At 39.5% G+C, this 13,946-nt stretch overlaps 1 protein-coding gene across 1 annotated transcript in view; it reads right to left on the bottom strand.

Annotated features, from left to right (window-relative positions):
* Positions 1 to 2,313: 2,313 nt before the first annotated feature.
* The window catches only part of slc27a6 (solute carrier family 27 member 6), a 26,062-nt gene continuing 14,429 nt past the window's right edge, over positions 2,314 to 13,946 (bottom strand). Inside the window, exons 6-10 of the mRNA XM_078289539.1 lie at positions 5,881 to 5,971; positions 5,553 to 5,751; positions 3,669 to 3,766; positions 3,308 to 3,438; positions 2,314 to 2,536 (exon numbers count right to left, since the gene is read on the bottom strand). Coding sequence (XP_078145665.1) covers positions 2,360 to 2,536; positions 3,308 to 3,438; positions 3,669 to 3,766; positions 5,553 to 5,751; positions 5,881 to 5,971 — 696 coding nt within the window. The 3' untranslated portion in view covers positions 2,314 to 2,359. The remainder of the gene's footprint in view (positions 2,537 to 3,307; positions 3,439 to 3,668; positions 3,767 to 5,552; positions 5,752 to 5,880; positions 5,972 to 13,946) is intronic.

The following is a 13,946-nucleotide window of genomic DNA, read 5'->3' as shown; positions in this document are numbered from 1 at the left end:
TTGGCATAGTAAATATAATTCACATATTTGCATCACAAATCAACGTAAGATGGGAATAGTTTAACAGACTGTCCCCGCAAGATGCAACAATTAAATTAAAACAACTTCTTGTCAAGACACAACAGTGTCATGACTTCATTACTGCTACAAATCCACATTCAGTCATTCATAGCAAAGCATGTTACCATCAATCATCTGTTCTATTTCAAACATATGGACCATTGTTCTGTATTATATATACAGAACGGTCCATGCATATATAATAGAGAATGATGTATTATATATATTTATTATTAGTGTATCTGTCAGATGTAATCTCAAATTGCATATTGAGACCACCTTGTCATAATCTAGTATGTGTGATATCATAAGAATTTAAGGAGTAAACACTTGAGTCACATCAAACCAAAACATCAAACAAAATGAGTAACAGTGTAAGTGATAATTGTTGAAGTGTTTTGTTTCTGGCTCAGCTTGGTCATCTCAGCTTCACACGCATGACAGTATTGACATTGGAGGAAAGTGAAACCCTTGTTTAAATGTACCAAGTTTATAAAAGGCTGGTGAGTAGATCATGGCAAAATTTTTGGGGTGAACTATTCCTTTAAGTCCATGCCAGAGATCGGAGACATTGAGTGACAGTGAGAGAATCGAGCTTTTCAACAACACCACCTAATGCAAATGACCTGTGCACATTGTGAGCCAAATCCATGGCTATGGTAGCATGCTCAATATGTTTGGGAGGTGTCTATCCCTGGATCCCACTTGGCACTTTTTGAAGGGCTGAATCAACACTCAAGCAGTTACAAACAATTTTAAGGGCTGATTTTCACCAGTTTCATGCACATCCTCCCACCAGAGAGTGCTGTTATGTCGCTTCACAAAATGACCATGTGTCTAATACCTGGCTGTGGGCAAATGTGGAGTTAGTAGCTTATGGCAAATGTCCCCAGAGGTATGTATGTTGTTTGACAATGAAGCAAAAAATGATGATATGAAGATGCCATGAATCAAGGAGGCACAGGACTTGGTGGTAGACAAAGAAATGGTATCTCCAAATGATTTTAGACTCTGAAAAAGTCGGATTTTAGATTTTGAAAGTTGGAAGAGAGAAATTCTTGGATGAAAAACACTTTTCCTTTATTGCCTGAGTTGCTTGGGTCCGCTGCGCAAAATCTAACTTATCGCCACCAGATCTCATATGAGCTGATATTAAATATTAGTGAATTACCTCTAATATGCATGGCCTTTCCCGAGTCATCGTGTGCCCGAAAAAACCTAGATTTGCATATACATGAATATCACAGGGGCAACAGGGCTGTATTTTTCCAACGGCGCGCCATGCAGCCGGGGACAGAAAGTGGCAAAGTCAGGTCACTCAGTCACTCAGTCACTCACTCATGGACGGTTTGCACGGAGCCTGCACTTCATCAGATGGCCTCTAGATGGTGCGCCGTGGGTCTGCACAGGATCTGTACTTGTTCTTCCAGCATTATTCAGTGATTTCCACTCATGGTTGAGGAATAACATGGCATTCTAATTTGGTCATTTTAGCAAAACAGCATGCAGTCCTGATTCATTGCTCCAGCCAGGTCATCAATATGTTTACTTGCACACAGTATTCTGGCTAATAGTTATGTTTAAGGTCTTATTCAGCACTTCTGTTTGTATGCATCTTCATATCCCAGTCACAAATATCGCTGTATGCATGAATTAACAGAATATTCTGAATATTACCAAATACAACTTGTGTAAACCCCAAAAACCAACAGTAAACGGTATAAGGTGCGTACATATATCCAAGTCATTATTGAGTGTGCTTACATGCACAGAGTATTGCAGATGCTAGCTCATATCCCAGTTATGGTCATATCCAAGATATGCTGTTCATAACATTTCAAATAGCCCTATGTACGCACATGAACCGAACATTCTGGATATTATGAAGGTGGTGGTAAAAGTGAGCTTATGACTGGATGATTGTGGTTGCCAGTTAGAATCCCAGTTTGGGAAATGTGGACAACAGAAGTGCATGAGATGTGCTCTCCCCTCTTTCTACATTTACTGTGAAGACGCTCTTGAAAAACAAGCACTTAACCTCCAGTGTAGTCAACTGTAAAACACACTGGAACGCTCTGATATATATATCAGTATATTTGTAGCTATCCTGTCTGGGCAAACAAAAGTAAAAAAAAAAAAAATATCAAGGAATCAGAATTTACACAGACTAAAAAAAAACACAATCCTCTGATTAACTTGATTCTGGGCTCTCGGGTTTCCCCATCAAATATAAAACACTGCAAATAGGCACCATGATCTAGCTGTCTCATCACACCCATATTTGTGGTTTTGTTAGTGCCTATAGCTTCCGTTCCCCAGCAAGGATGTTCTGGTAGATACTGTCCGTCAGAGGAATGTAGCACTTCTGTGAGTAGTCCAAACAATAGAGAGGCTCCGAGATTGTTGAGGGGTTGAAGCCACTCTGCACTAGCTGGAATTTCTGCTGCTTAAAGGTGCCGGTCATATCCATGAACTCCTGCAAAAAAGACATGATGATATGAGTGATGGGATGCAATGTCATTTCAGGGTATCTGCAGATCTGCAGAGACTAATTTAAAATACTTTTTAAAGGATAATTCCACTTATTTTCATCCTGGGCCTTATTTTCTGAGTTTTTGCCATCATGACGATTAATTACTTCAAGAGCTTTCATACCACCAGTTTGCTGGTAGCGCTGCTGTCCAATACACATAGACAGGGCCAGAGAAATCTCCAACAGTTGAACCCAAACAGTGATTAAAATATAATTGATTTGGTTTGGTTAAAGATGTAGACATTGTAGATGTCAGTCCTTTATCAAAAACTCAAAATGTTGTGCAGTTATTTTCTTATTCAGTGAATACCTTAGCGTTTCACAAAAATTCAAATACAAAGCAAACATCTAACCTACAGTTACATAGCCAATAAAGTATAAAAATCAATTGTACAAAATCAACAATCTCGGGAATACATTATACCCAAGCTAAGAACAAAGGAGAACTGAGTACTGTACAATTTAAATTCCCCTTTAAACACCGTTGAACATTTGTTTGAGCTTATAGTGGTGCAAACACACATTTCACCACCTGGGGGCAGTAGTGTCAAAGTGTTACAGCATTACTTCAGGAAAGCCTTCCTTTTAACTGGTCACTGATCTATTAAGCATGATTACTCCCCTGCTGATTAAATGTGGACCCCACAGTCGTCCTGGTAAGATCGTTGTTCATCTGAACAAATTAAAGCTGTAAATATATTTTGTGCTCCTTACCTGAAGCCTTATGAAGAGGGGACGAGCATAAGCTGGTAGATTCTTCAACGCGTGGTCAAACAGTTTCTTCCCATCAAACGCATGGCCTGGTCCTACAATTACAGCAGCCATTCCTGCTCTCCCCTCATTTCCTATAGACAAAATGGTTCCCAATTACTTCTAACATCACTCTCCAGTTTCACTGCAGTTCATTACTGGTTCATTATCAAGATGACATGGAAAGGTGTTCTTTTTCTTGTGACTGAAAATCATTAATATATGGATTGTAGAGGCAAACATGTACAGACACACACACACACACACACACACACACACACACACACACACACACACACACACACACACACACACACGCAAGTACCTGGAATTTCCACACCATATACATTGGCCTCTTGGATGAAGTCCACCAGCCCAAGTGTTTCTGTCACCTCTGTCGTTGCCACATTTTCGCCCTTCCACCTGAAATCAATGAATAATTTGCCTTCAATCAAACTGCCATTAACACTGCAATGAAGCCTGGAATAACATAAAAGTACCTTCACTGGATAGGATGTCGATTATAGGCCAATCTCTAACTTGTGTGCTACAGTAATTACAGAAATTGTCTTAAGACTGACATAATACCTTTTATGCTCATACATTTCACCTCCTATTCAGCAAGTGTCATTAATTTTCCTTGAGACACTGTCAAGTCTGTACGTTCATCATTGGTTCACAAAGATGTTGAGTTGAATGCTGAGTTGACTCCCAGTCAATCTCGAGTTTCTTGTTGGCTCCAGGGACAAGAACCTTCCATTTTTGATTCTTTATTCTGGTGGGCCAGTAGAGAGCAGAAGCCCCGGTGATGACGTTTCTATCTGTGGTGATGACGTTTCTACCCACAGCTATGATGTTTCTATCTGTGGTGATGACGTTTCTACCCATAGCTATGATGTTTCTACCTGTGGTGATGACGTTTCTACCCACAGCTATGATGTTTCTACCTGTGGTGATGACGTTTCTACCCATAGCTGTGATGTTTCTACCTGTGGTGATGACGTTTCTACCCACAGCTATGATGTTTCTACCTGTGGTGATGACGTTTCTACCCATAGCTATGATGTTTCTACCCACAGCTATGATGTTTCTACCTGTGGTGACAATGTTTCTACCCATAGATATGATGTGTCTACCTGTGGTGATGACGTTTCTACCCATAGCTATGATGTTTCTACCTGTGGTGATGACATTTCTACCCACAGCTATGTGGTTTCTACCTGTGGTGATGACGTTTCTACCCACAGCTATGTGGTTTCTACCTGTGGTGATGACATTTCTACCCACAGCTATGTGGTTTCTACCTGTGGTGATGACGTTTCTACCCACAGCTGTGATGTTTCTACCCATAGCTATGATGTTTCTACCCATAGCTGTGATGTTTCTACCCATAGCTATGATGTTTCTACCCATAACTATGATGTTTCTACCCACAGCTATGATGTTTCTACCTGTGGTGACAATGTTTCTACCCATAGATATGATGTTTCTACCTGTGGTGATGACGTTTCTACCCATAGCTATGATGTTTCTACCTGTGGTGATGACATTTCTACCCACAGCTATGTGGTTTCTACCTGTGGTGATGACGTTTCTACCCACAGCTATGTGGTTTCTACCTGTGGTGATGACATTTCTACCCACAGCTATGTGGTTTCTACCTGTGGTGATGACGTTTCTACCCACAGCTGTGATGTTTCTACCCATAGCTATGATGTTTCTACCCACAGCTATGATGTTTCTACCCATAACTATGATGTTTCTACCCACAGCTATGATGTTTCTACCTGTGCTGACGATGTTTCTACCCACAGCTATGATGTTTCTACCTGTGGTGATGACGTTTCTACCCATAGCTATGATGTTTCTACCTGTGGTGATGACGTTTCTACCCAAAGCTATGATGTTTCTACCTGTGGTGATGACGTTTCTACCCACAGCTATGCTGTTTCCATACGTGGTGATGATGTTTCTACCCAACATTTCTACTTGTGGGATGATATTTCTATCCTCAGGGATGACGTTTCTACCTGTTGGAAGGACAATTCTACCTGCAGCTGCAGCAATGGCGTTTCTACCCATGGAAGGACATGACCCCCATCAGGGGTGATGACGTTTCAACAAACTGGGGGGATCCTTTCTCACTAATACATTTTAATTGCAGGAGTAAATGGGGTCCCAGTGCTGTAAACATCTAATTCAACTGTACCTGAAGGTGTCTCCCACTCTGTCTTTGAAACAGATGAAGTCCTCCAGGTCTTCAGCCATCAGGTCACCTGTGTTGAAGTAGGCGTCTCCCTTCACAAATACATTTCTTATCAGCTTCTTCTCGGTCAACTGTTTGCTTCCAGCATAGCCAAAGAAAGGGCTGGTGGCGCTCACCTTGGACAGTAAAAGCCCTGTCTCACCTGAGGAGAAACATGAGAAGGGATGTGTGAAATCTTTGCAAATGCTCTTTTCCATTCCAATAATGTAAAATACTTTTTACATTATTTACAGGTGAATACAAGAAAGAAATATTTGAGTTGTACTCTCACCCTTTTCCACTCGCTGACAGAAACCATGCTTATCTTTTACAGGTTCATCTTTCACCATGTCATACTTCACCAGATCATACTTGAAAAGGAGCTACACAAAAGGCAAAAACAGAAAGAAAGTCAACTTACATTTCAAACTACTTTAAATTCAACATTTTGTGTTAACAAAAAATGTCACTGCGTTTTGAGCTATATTGCAAGGTTCTGTACACTTCATTGAAATAATTAATTGATTTGAGTGAATAAGCTACTATATGTTCAATGGAGCTGTGTGTCTCCATACTGTGAATCAACACAGGGCCATTGCACAAGTCCGTCTGCCTTAGAGAGGGAGTCGCTGCACTAGTTGGAGGGAGCTATTGCACAATGTGCTGTGGCACACCAAAGTATGATGGCTGGAAACAGCCTAAACCGGTTTAAATGTTTCACATTCAGAAAAACTGACAAGTAATTTACATGGAGTATGCTCAGATCCACTGACAAATTGCATCACCAGCCTGTCAGGGAACTATGTGCTGTCAACACTTTATGGATAGGCGTCTTTGTGCATTTGCTGAATATATGCAGAGCTAGCTAGACAGAGCTCAAATGGTAGCACCTGGTATTTGGAGGCTATGACTTGGGAGGCAAACCTGAAATACTGCTGTGCATTTGAATAATGGACATTAAAAATTTGTATCTTTTATGTCTGCAGTTGCAAACCAATCTGCTGAATGCGCGGTTTGTAACACTAACGTTAGGTTCAGCCTTTTGACATTGAATTGTCTCAAACACCTGATACAAATTCCTTGATCCAGCAGGGTGGATGAAAAAATACAATTAAAAAACAGTGGCTATTTAAATAATAACATAATCAAGGTTGTGCTTTATCATGGCCTGTGGCCTCATTCTTACAACAGCAACAGACTGGTGCCAATTACCACAGTATAACATGACCTCAAGTATGTTATTGCTTTTCTACAACATTTACAACATTTTTACCATAGTATCAAACATTAAACAAAGATACAAGCTTTGGGTTTTAATTTAATAATTTTATTTTGTCCGTTCAGCAACAGAAAATTTGTTCCCTGATGGAGAAGCAATAAACATCCTTGGTCGGAAACAAATGTTGCATAAATGCAAACAAGACGAAGTGATGCTGTCCAAGTTTTGATGTACAACTTGGTATACCGCAGCTATAAGCTGTCATGGAATGCCCCTCATCAATCAATGGGTGCAAACAAATTGTTGAGACATACAGGAGACATTTGAACAAACTGTGTAGTGTAACCCTGTTTCAGAGCAGCAGCCCAATGTGGAAAAACAAGGAAGAGATCCTCTAAGCTGACAGCAGTGAGAGACTTAATGTGGAGGTCTAAGTGACAGCAAGGTGATCACCTTATTTATTATTACCCCTTGAGATGTCATAGGGTTGCGATATGTTGGGTTAAACAGGCAGACTCTATGACAGAAGCACTTCAGGCAGTCAATTGGGGAAACTCCACAGTCACACTCACAAGTGACTGCGGAGTTTCCCCAATGACCATAGGCCTGCATGCCTGTCAGGGGGAAACTGGAATTAATCTGTGGTTCCTAGCTACATCACCCATGATCCCTGTTGCTTCTGATGATAGTTAGGAAAAGCCCAGAGTCTTCATGGCTATAAGAGATTTGGGTCATGCTTCACACGGAAACGAACGAATAGCTCCACAAGATACACATCTTAGTCACCAGGCAAAAAATGTGATAGCTTTTGCATCTCTTTTAGCTAGACGACTTACACTGCTTAAATGGAAGGACAAATTCCCTCCAACCTTTAAGCTATGGATTAAAGAGCTTATGCATCATTTGACATTGGAGAAAATTCGCTATTCTACAAGAGGGTGTGCTCAGAAGTTTTAAGCTATATGGCAACCATTTTTGACCTATATAGAAAAAAACAGACGCCACTGATATTGTAGTTTTGTAATACTGACCCCATATTATGTTTTTCTTACCACTCATTATTTATTATTTATTTATTTATTTATTTATTTATTTATTTATTTATTTATTTTTATCGTTTATTGTATCTTTTAATTTTATTTATTGTATTTTATTTTTTGTATCTCACCTACGATTCTTGTCACATTGACTTTATTTATATGTACATGTAATTGTTTGTGAAATCTACTCCATTTGATTACTAAAAGGTACAATAGGGATTGTTTATTGTTTATTAAATGGACCACTAATCTTCCTGGGGTCCACATGGGGCTCTGTTGGAGCAGAAACATGGGGGGGGGGGGGGGGGGATATATTGTGTTTATCCAACTGTATCTGTGATTTATTGCATTTTGTATGACTTTAAATACCAATAAAAAGACCTTGAGCAAAAAAATAAATAAATAAATACTGCAGCAGCCATCTCCTCTGTGCAGTAGCAGCAATGGGAGCACTAGCCTAGAGGTTAAAATAGGTGGCTGTGACCAAAAGTTTGCTGATTTAAATCCCTGGACCGGCTGAGAAAATGTGGGTGGGGAAAGTGAATGAGTAATGCTACTACCTAAACTACTGTTAAAGTGAGCAAGGCACTGAACCCCCAACTGTAGAGCTGCCCAGTGGCCACCAGTAAAAGACTATGGTTGTATGTTATATGTTGCATGTGAAGCAGGCCAGGGTGTTGCTGGAAGAATGGAGCTCAGGCTAAAAGGCTAAAAAAAACCTTGCAGTGAGCCATAAAGACAGTGTGTGTCATCAGAGGAGTGGAATTTACATCCTTGCTGAGAACATACTTAGCTAACTAGTGACCTGACTAGTTTAGCAAATGCTAGCGCAGCTAGCTTGGATAGACTAGCTCTTGTGAAGCAAGACAAGTTAGCTGATAGCTTAGTAGCCAATAGCCGGTAGTTTCAGTCTTCAAGTCTTTCACAAGGTAAAGAAAATATATTTCTATAAATGTGATGCAAAGCAAAGTGCATGAGAATGAGGGGAAATGAGAGCCAAAATGTCAAATATATACGACTAACGGAAAGGCAGAACTTCCACTGATGTATTCATTTACCCTTTGGTTGTACCATACCAGTGTTGCATGAGTGAAATAACAAATTAAGCAGTTTGTTTGGCAGAAAAGTGGCAAAACGTAAAGACATAAAATGAACTTAGCAATGGTAGGCTACAAACCACCCTAATTAGTTCCTTGGAAGTCCAAATCAGATTAATCTAAGACTTTTCCTCACAATAAGCCCATGAACAAACTATTTTGTAAAACTGAAAATCCTATCCTGTTCTCAGTGACTGTGTGCAAACAAGCTCACACCCACTGGATGAATACATAGAATACCAGAACACACACGCACGCGCGCACACACACACACACACACACACACTTCAGGCATGCCGTATTTCCATGGGGCACAGACTACTTAAAGTTTTTTCATTCTTGAATGCCATCAACCACTCAAACGACTTCAGAACAACCTCCTCCTGTGCTGTCTAAGTTGTGCCAGATAATATAACATATTCATAGTTACTGTTTGTGTATTGTGCCTTGTTTCTCTTGCTCTGTTAAGCACTTTGTAAACTCTATTTTTAGAAAAGTGAAATAAAGTTTATTATTACTTTTTTTGGTCAATTTGAGGTGTTCTACTGCAACTGCTATCTATTTTGGCTATAAAAGGAAATTAGGGAATTGCATTTTCATCCTTTTATTCATTCATTTATTTAGACTATTTAGTTAATTAATTCAAATCTTTTTTTATAGCTTTTTAACCCTCCACCTCCCTGTTTTTCTTTTATCCTGACTGCTGTGGAAGCCCGTTTCAGTTTGCTGACATTAGACACTGTTGCTACTTCCCAACCGCAGTCATAAAAGTCATCAGAGCTCAAGTTCTTCAGAATCTATCTCATCTATCTATCTCATCATATTGCCTGTTGCCCATACAGTAGGACGCTGCTAAATACAAAAAGAAAAAAGAAAACTGAAAGAAAGAGGAACAACTGAGATAGACTTTATCCAGCTGGTTTGACAAATGGATGTTAGCTGTGCAAAACAAAATTCTAGCTCAGTTCAGATGGTGTGGCATTCCAATTAAAACAAAACAAAACAAAACAAAACAAAACAGTGCTATTAATAGCAGTATTAATGATGATAATGATAATAAAAGTAATCTTTGAGATGTTTTTAAGTGAGGGCTTTGAAATCATAATCCCCTGTTGACCAAAAATTATTTTTAAAATTGGCATGTAAAAAAAAACAAAAAACAATCAAACTGAGCATGGTAGTAACTGAAATGGTAGTTTCCATTATATAGAAACCTCCTAATCTTTGATCAATAAAATACTGCTTCTTCTATTCTTCCTCTTCTACAGCTGAAGAAATTAAATGAATTGCATTTTTTTGTGCACAAAGTAGTTTTGTGAAAACCTATTCTTTGTTGCAAAAGTTGTCTTGATTGCTGATCAATAATGTAGCTTTCTAAGCATCTTGAACCTGCTTATTAATAAACAAACAAGTAACATGCAAAAACTTTCAACATCCACATTGTTCCAGTATGAATAAAATAAAATAAAATAAAATAACATAAAATTTAATTAAATTAAATATAGTCAGTAGTAGTATGACTTTGGCTCACCCAGTCAGCATGAAACACGCAGTAAATTGAAAAGTTTTGATAATTATGATTTAAGCACAATCGTCAAACTCTCTCCAACTTTTCATTTCCTCCTCTGACTGAGTTCAGGAGGGCAGAGAAACACCGCAGCAAATCAAACTCTACAACGCGTCCTCGTCACAACAAAGACTACACTGTGCCATACACGTCTATTTTAATGTCCTGTATCCTGTGACCCCTCTGGGACTGTCCTGGGTTAGCTTACAAAAGCAAACAGCTAGTGAGCATACACTAGCCGTATACATTGCTTAAGCTATTAATCGTAGCTGAGACTGCTAAGGCCCAGTTGCCACAAACACATTCTGTAGTGTATGTTTCTTGGTGGATATTTTCAGTTCCCAACATATGTCCTCTTGGTGACAGCGCCCTATAGGCAGTTAAAAAGTTGGGTAGATGCAGCACTACTGAAATTTTGATGACCTCTTGTGTCTGGTAGCTCACAGGAAGTGATGCATTTTATGTTTCTGGTTTGTTTGGAATAAACAGAAGAAGAACTGGGTAGTTAGCATGAGCAGCGATAGCCACCATGGCTGAACAGACAGAGGAAAGAGAAACTCAAACAGAAAATCCAAGGAGAAAGACGTCACAGTGCTGGACACACTGTTTGATTGACAGGTGATCTCTCGTGTAACAAATCTGCCTCACCACTTCAGAGCCGACACCTTGTGTAACGATCATGACCTTGTATAATGATAACACCTTGTATAATGAAAACACCTTGTATAATGATGTTAAAATGAAAGGCATAGTGAAAATAAACAAACACAATAGCATGAATCACAACTATATCCAATTTTTTTTTTTTACAGAACAGACAATCTTGTTAGATAAATTAGGATATGTCACTATGTCACATCATCATGTTCAATGTTTTACAACTTCTGTTTGTGGGCCAGGAGGCTTTAGCAGCAAGACATGTCTAAGAATAGCTAAGGTAAGAGATTACGCCTAAATACACTTACCCACTCTTTTGTAACCCCACTGATTAACAGTTACTTCAGAGACTACTATTAGGATGGCTAATACCTGCTGCAGCCACAAAGGAGACCCACTTCAGTGTTGACATTCAGTCCTTATCCTCCCTGACTGTCTAAATAGCGTTACAATTTAGTCATTAGTACTAATTATGCAGGTTGGCATTCTTGGCCCTACCCGTTTCAAGTTCAAGCAACACAATAAAGTTAATATCCTAATATTGATTACCCTAACAAGCACTTAGGCTTAGTCCCTGCTTACAGATCCCGGTATTAACCCTGCACAGATCACTGTACTGTGCATCAGCTCAACTGTGTTTAATGTCTTTCTGACAATCATCCATCAAGCTGCAGATATCAGAAAACAGGCACCTGGTGTTCTTATTCACTCACAAATACCTGGGTTAGTCAACGTCTGATAGAGCTTATCGACCTATGACCCCGTGACCCCGTGACCTGTGAGATGGAGGAAACTTACTGAAGCAGCCTGGCTAATGCATGACCTCACGTTGCTCCAGCCGGTCAGCTATTCTAAGCCGCCTCCCCCTCCCCACTCCACTCAGGAAATCAGTTAAGTAGCCATGTGCTCTTCTCTTAGTGGTGGTCCTTGGTCACTGCTTCTGCTGCAGCTGACCGGAAGAGTCTAGGGATTTATATTTAGTAGCAGTGCTACAAAATGTGAGGCAAATGTTTGGATGGGTTGCTACTGCTTAACTTAAACAACACACAGTTCTCATAACTTAAACAACACACAGTTCTCATACATAAAGCATTTATTCTGCAAAGCTGCTCCATAAGCATGTGTCCCTTTTTTTGTTAGGAGCAAGTTCAGGTCAGACTACAGAATGGTTCGGATTCCCGGCTTGCTCGTTAACTTTAGATACATTACTGTTAGTAAACATAGCTTTTGACATGTTCATTTTTTTTTTTCTTCTCAAAATTCCAGTTCACCTATTTTCTTGCAACCATGAAAATATTTTGTTCTATATATTGCTTCATACATCATGGCAGCAACCCATGCAAACTAACTGACAAAGTATCATGTGTGAGGTCATGTGAATTTCAACTTTAGTCTATATGTTGCCTTTGTCTGACTGCTATACGTATATATTTATATAGATGTATACATATATATATATATACACATAATGAATTACTCATCCCATACAGCAGTGCGAGCGATGTCATCAGTTCCCTTTCCCTCATTTTCAACAGTGATACTAAGTAATATAATAGTATACTATAATAATATAATTGTGATTACTGATTTGTAATGATTTTCGCCCTAAAAAGAAGACAGCAGCGTCTCTGATTGGTGGGAACTCGCTAAAGCTTGTGGGTAGTGCAGTTAGGAATAAAATTGATTGATTGATAAAAATGATTTCTTAACACTGAAGCTGAAATCAGATTGACGTCTTCTGCAGGAATATTATATTCCTTTCACAATCTGATCGCACCTTACATAAAGTCATGGTGAATAATCGAATTCCCTCTGGGTAAAATGAACAGAAAATATACTTCTTACTTCTTAGCTCTGTTGGCGGTCAAAAACTAAGCTCAAATTGATCTATTTTAGTGTCTGACCCATTTCGGCCAGGCTCAAGTGGAAATGCTGCAAACGTGAAGGGACACGTTACATGACTGTGCCTGCCTGGTGAAGTCATTCAGAAGGCTCTCTGTCTCTGCTGGCACTACAAGGAATTACGGCAGCTTTGAGAGGTTAGGCATGGTGTCAAGCATTGACTCCGGGTAACCTCCGGGTAAACTGTGATCCCAGTTGGACTCATTTCAAGACGGCATGGCTGAAATGCTCTCACGAGTATATGCTTAGAAACAACACTGCACGCTTGCAGACAGAGATACACACATGCACTGATCTGAATAAGATAGAGACAGAGGCACACTGAATATAACTCCATTAGGGTTAGAGACGTATTTGAATAGATTTCAGGTTTTCATTCCTGGCTTTTTCTGCTCTCGCCCAAGAAGAAAAGCGACACGATGCGCTTGGAGAAGATGATAAGACTGCAACTCTTTCCGCTACATTTGTAACTGCTTGCCACATGACTAGAGAAATAAGTTCAATCAAAGAAAGACATTATATTGCAATTTGTCACATACCCTATCGTTAATGAATATTATTTAGTATCTGATAATTCTATGTGTTCAATATGTATGTGTATATGGATATGTGTATGTACAGACTGATGCTTTTAGTTCAAAATTGTTTACATTTGTGTGTAGGTATTACCTAATTCTCTCTCTCTCTCTCTCTCTCTCTCTCTCTCTCTCTCTCTCTGTCTCTAAATAGAGACAGACTGTCTGTCTCTCATGTTGCTTGTCTGGAATGCTTGCATTTGTATTTACATCTTCTCTATCTGTCTGTCTCTCTCCCTGTCTCCCTCTCTCTCTCTCTCTCTCTCTATCTGTCTGTCTCTCTCCCTGTCTCCCTCTCTCT

Source organism: Centroberyx gerrardi, chromosome 2, assembly GCF_048128805.1.
Source record: "Centroberyx gerrardi isolate f3 chromosome 2, fCenGer3.hap1.cur.20231027, whole genome shotgun sequence".
Lineage (NCBI taxonomy): Eukaryota > Metazoa > Chordata > Actinopteri > Beryciformes > Berycidae > Centroberyx > Centroberyx gerrardi.
The sequence above is the reverse complement of the archived record's forward strand: the minus strand, read 5'-3'. Positions and strand labels throughout refer to the sequence as shown.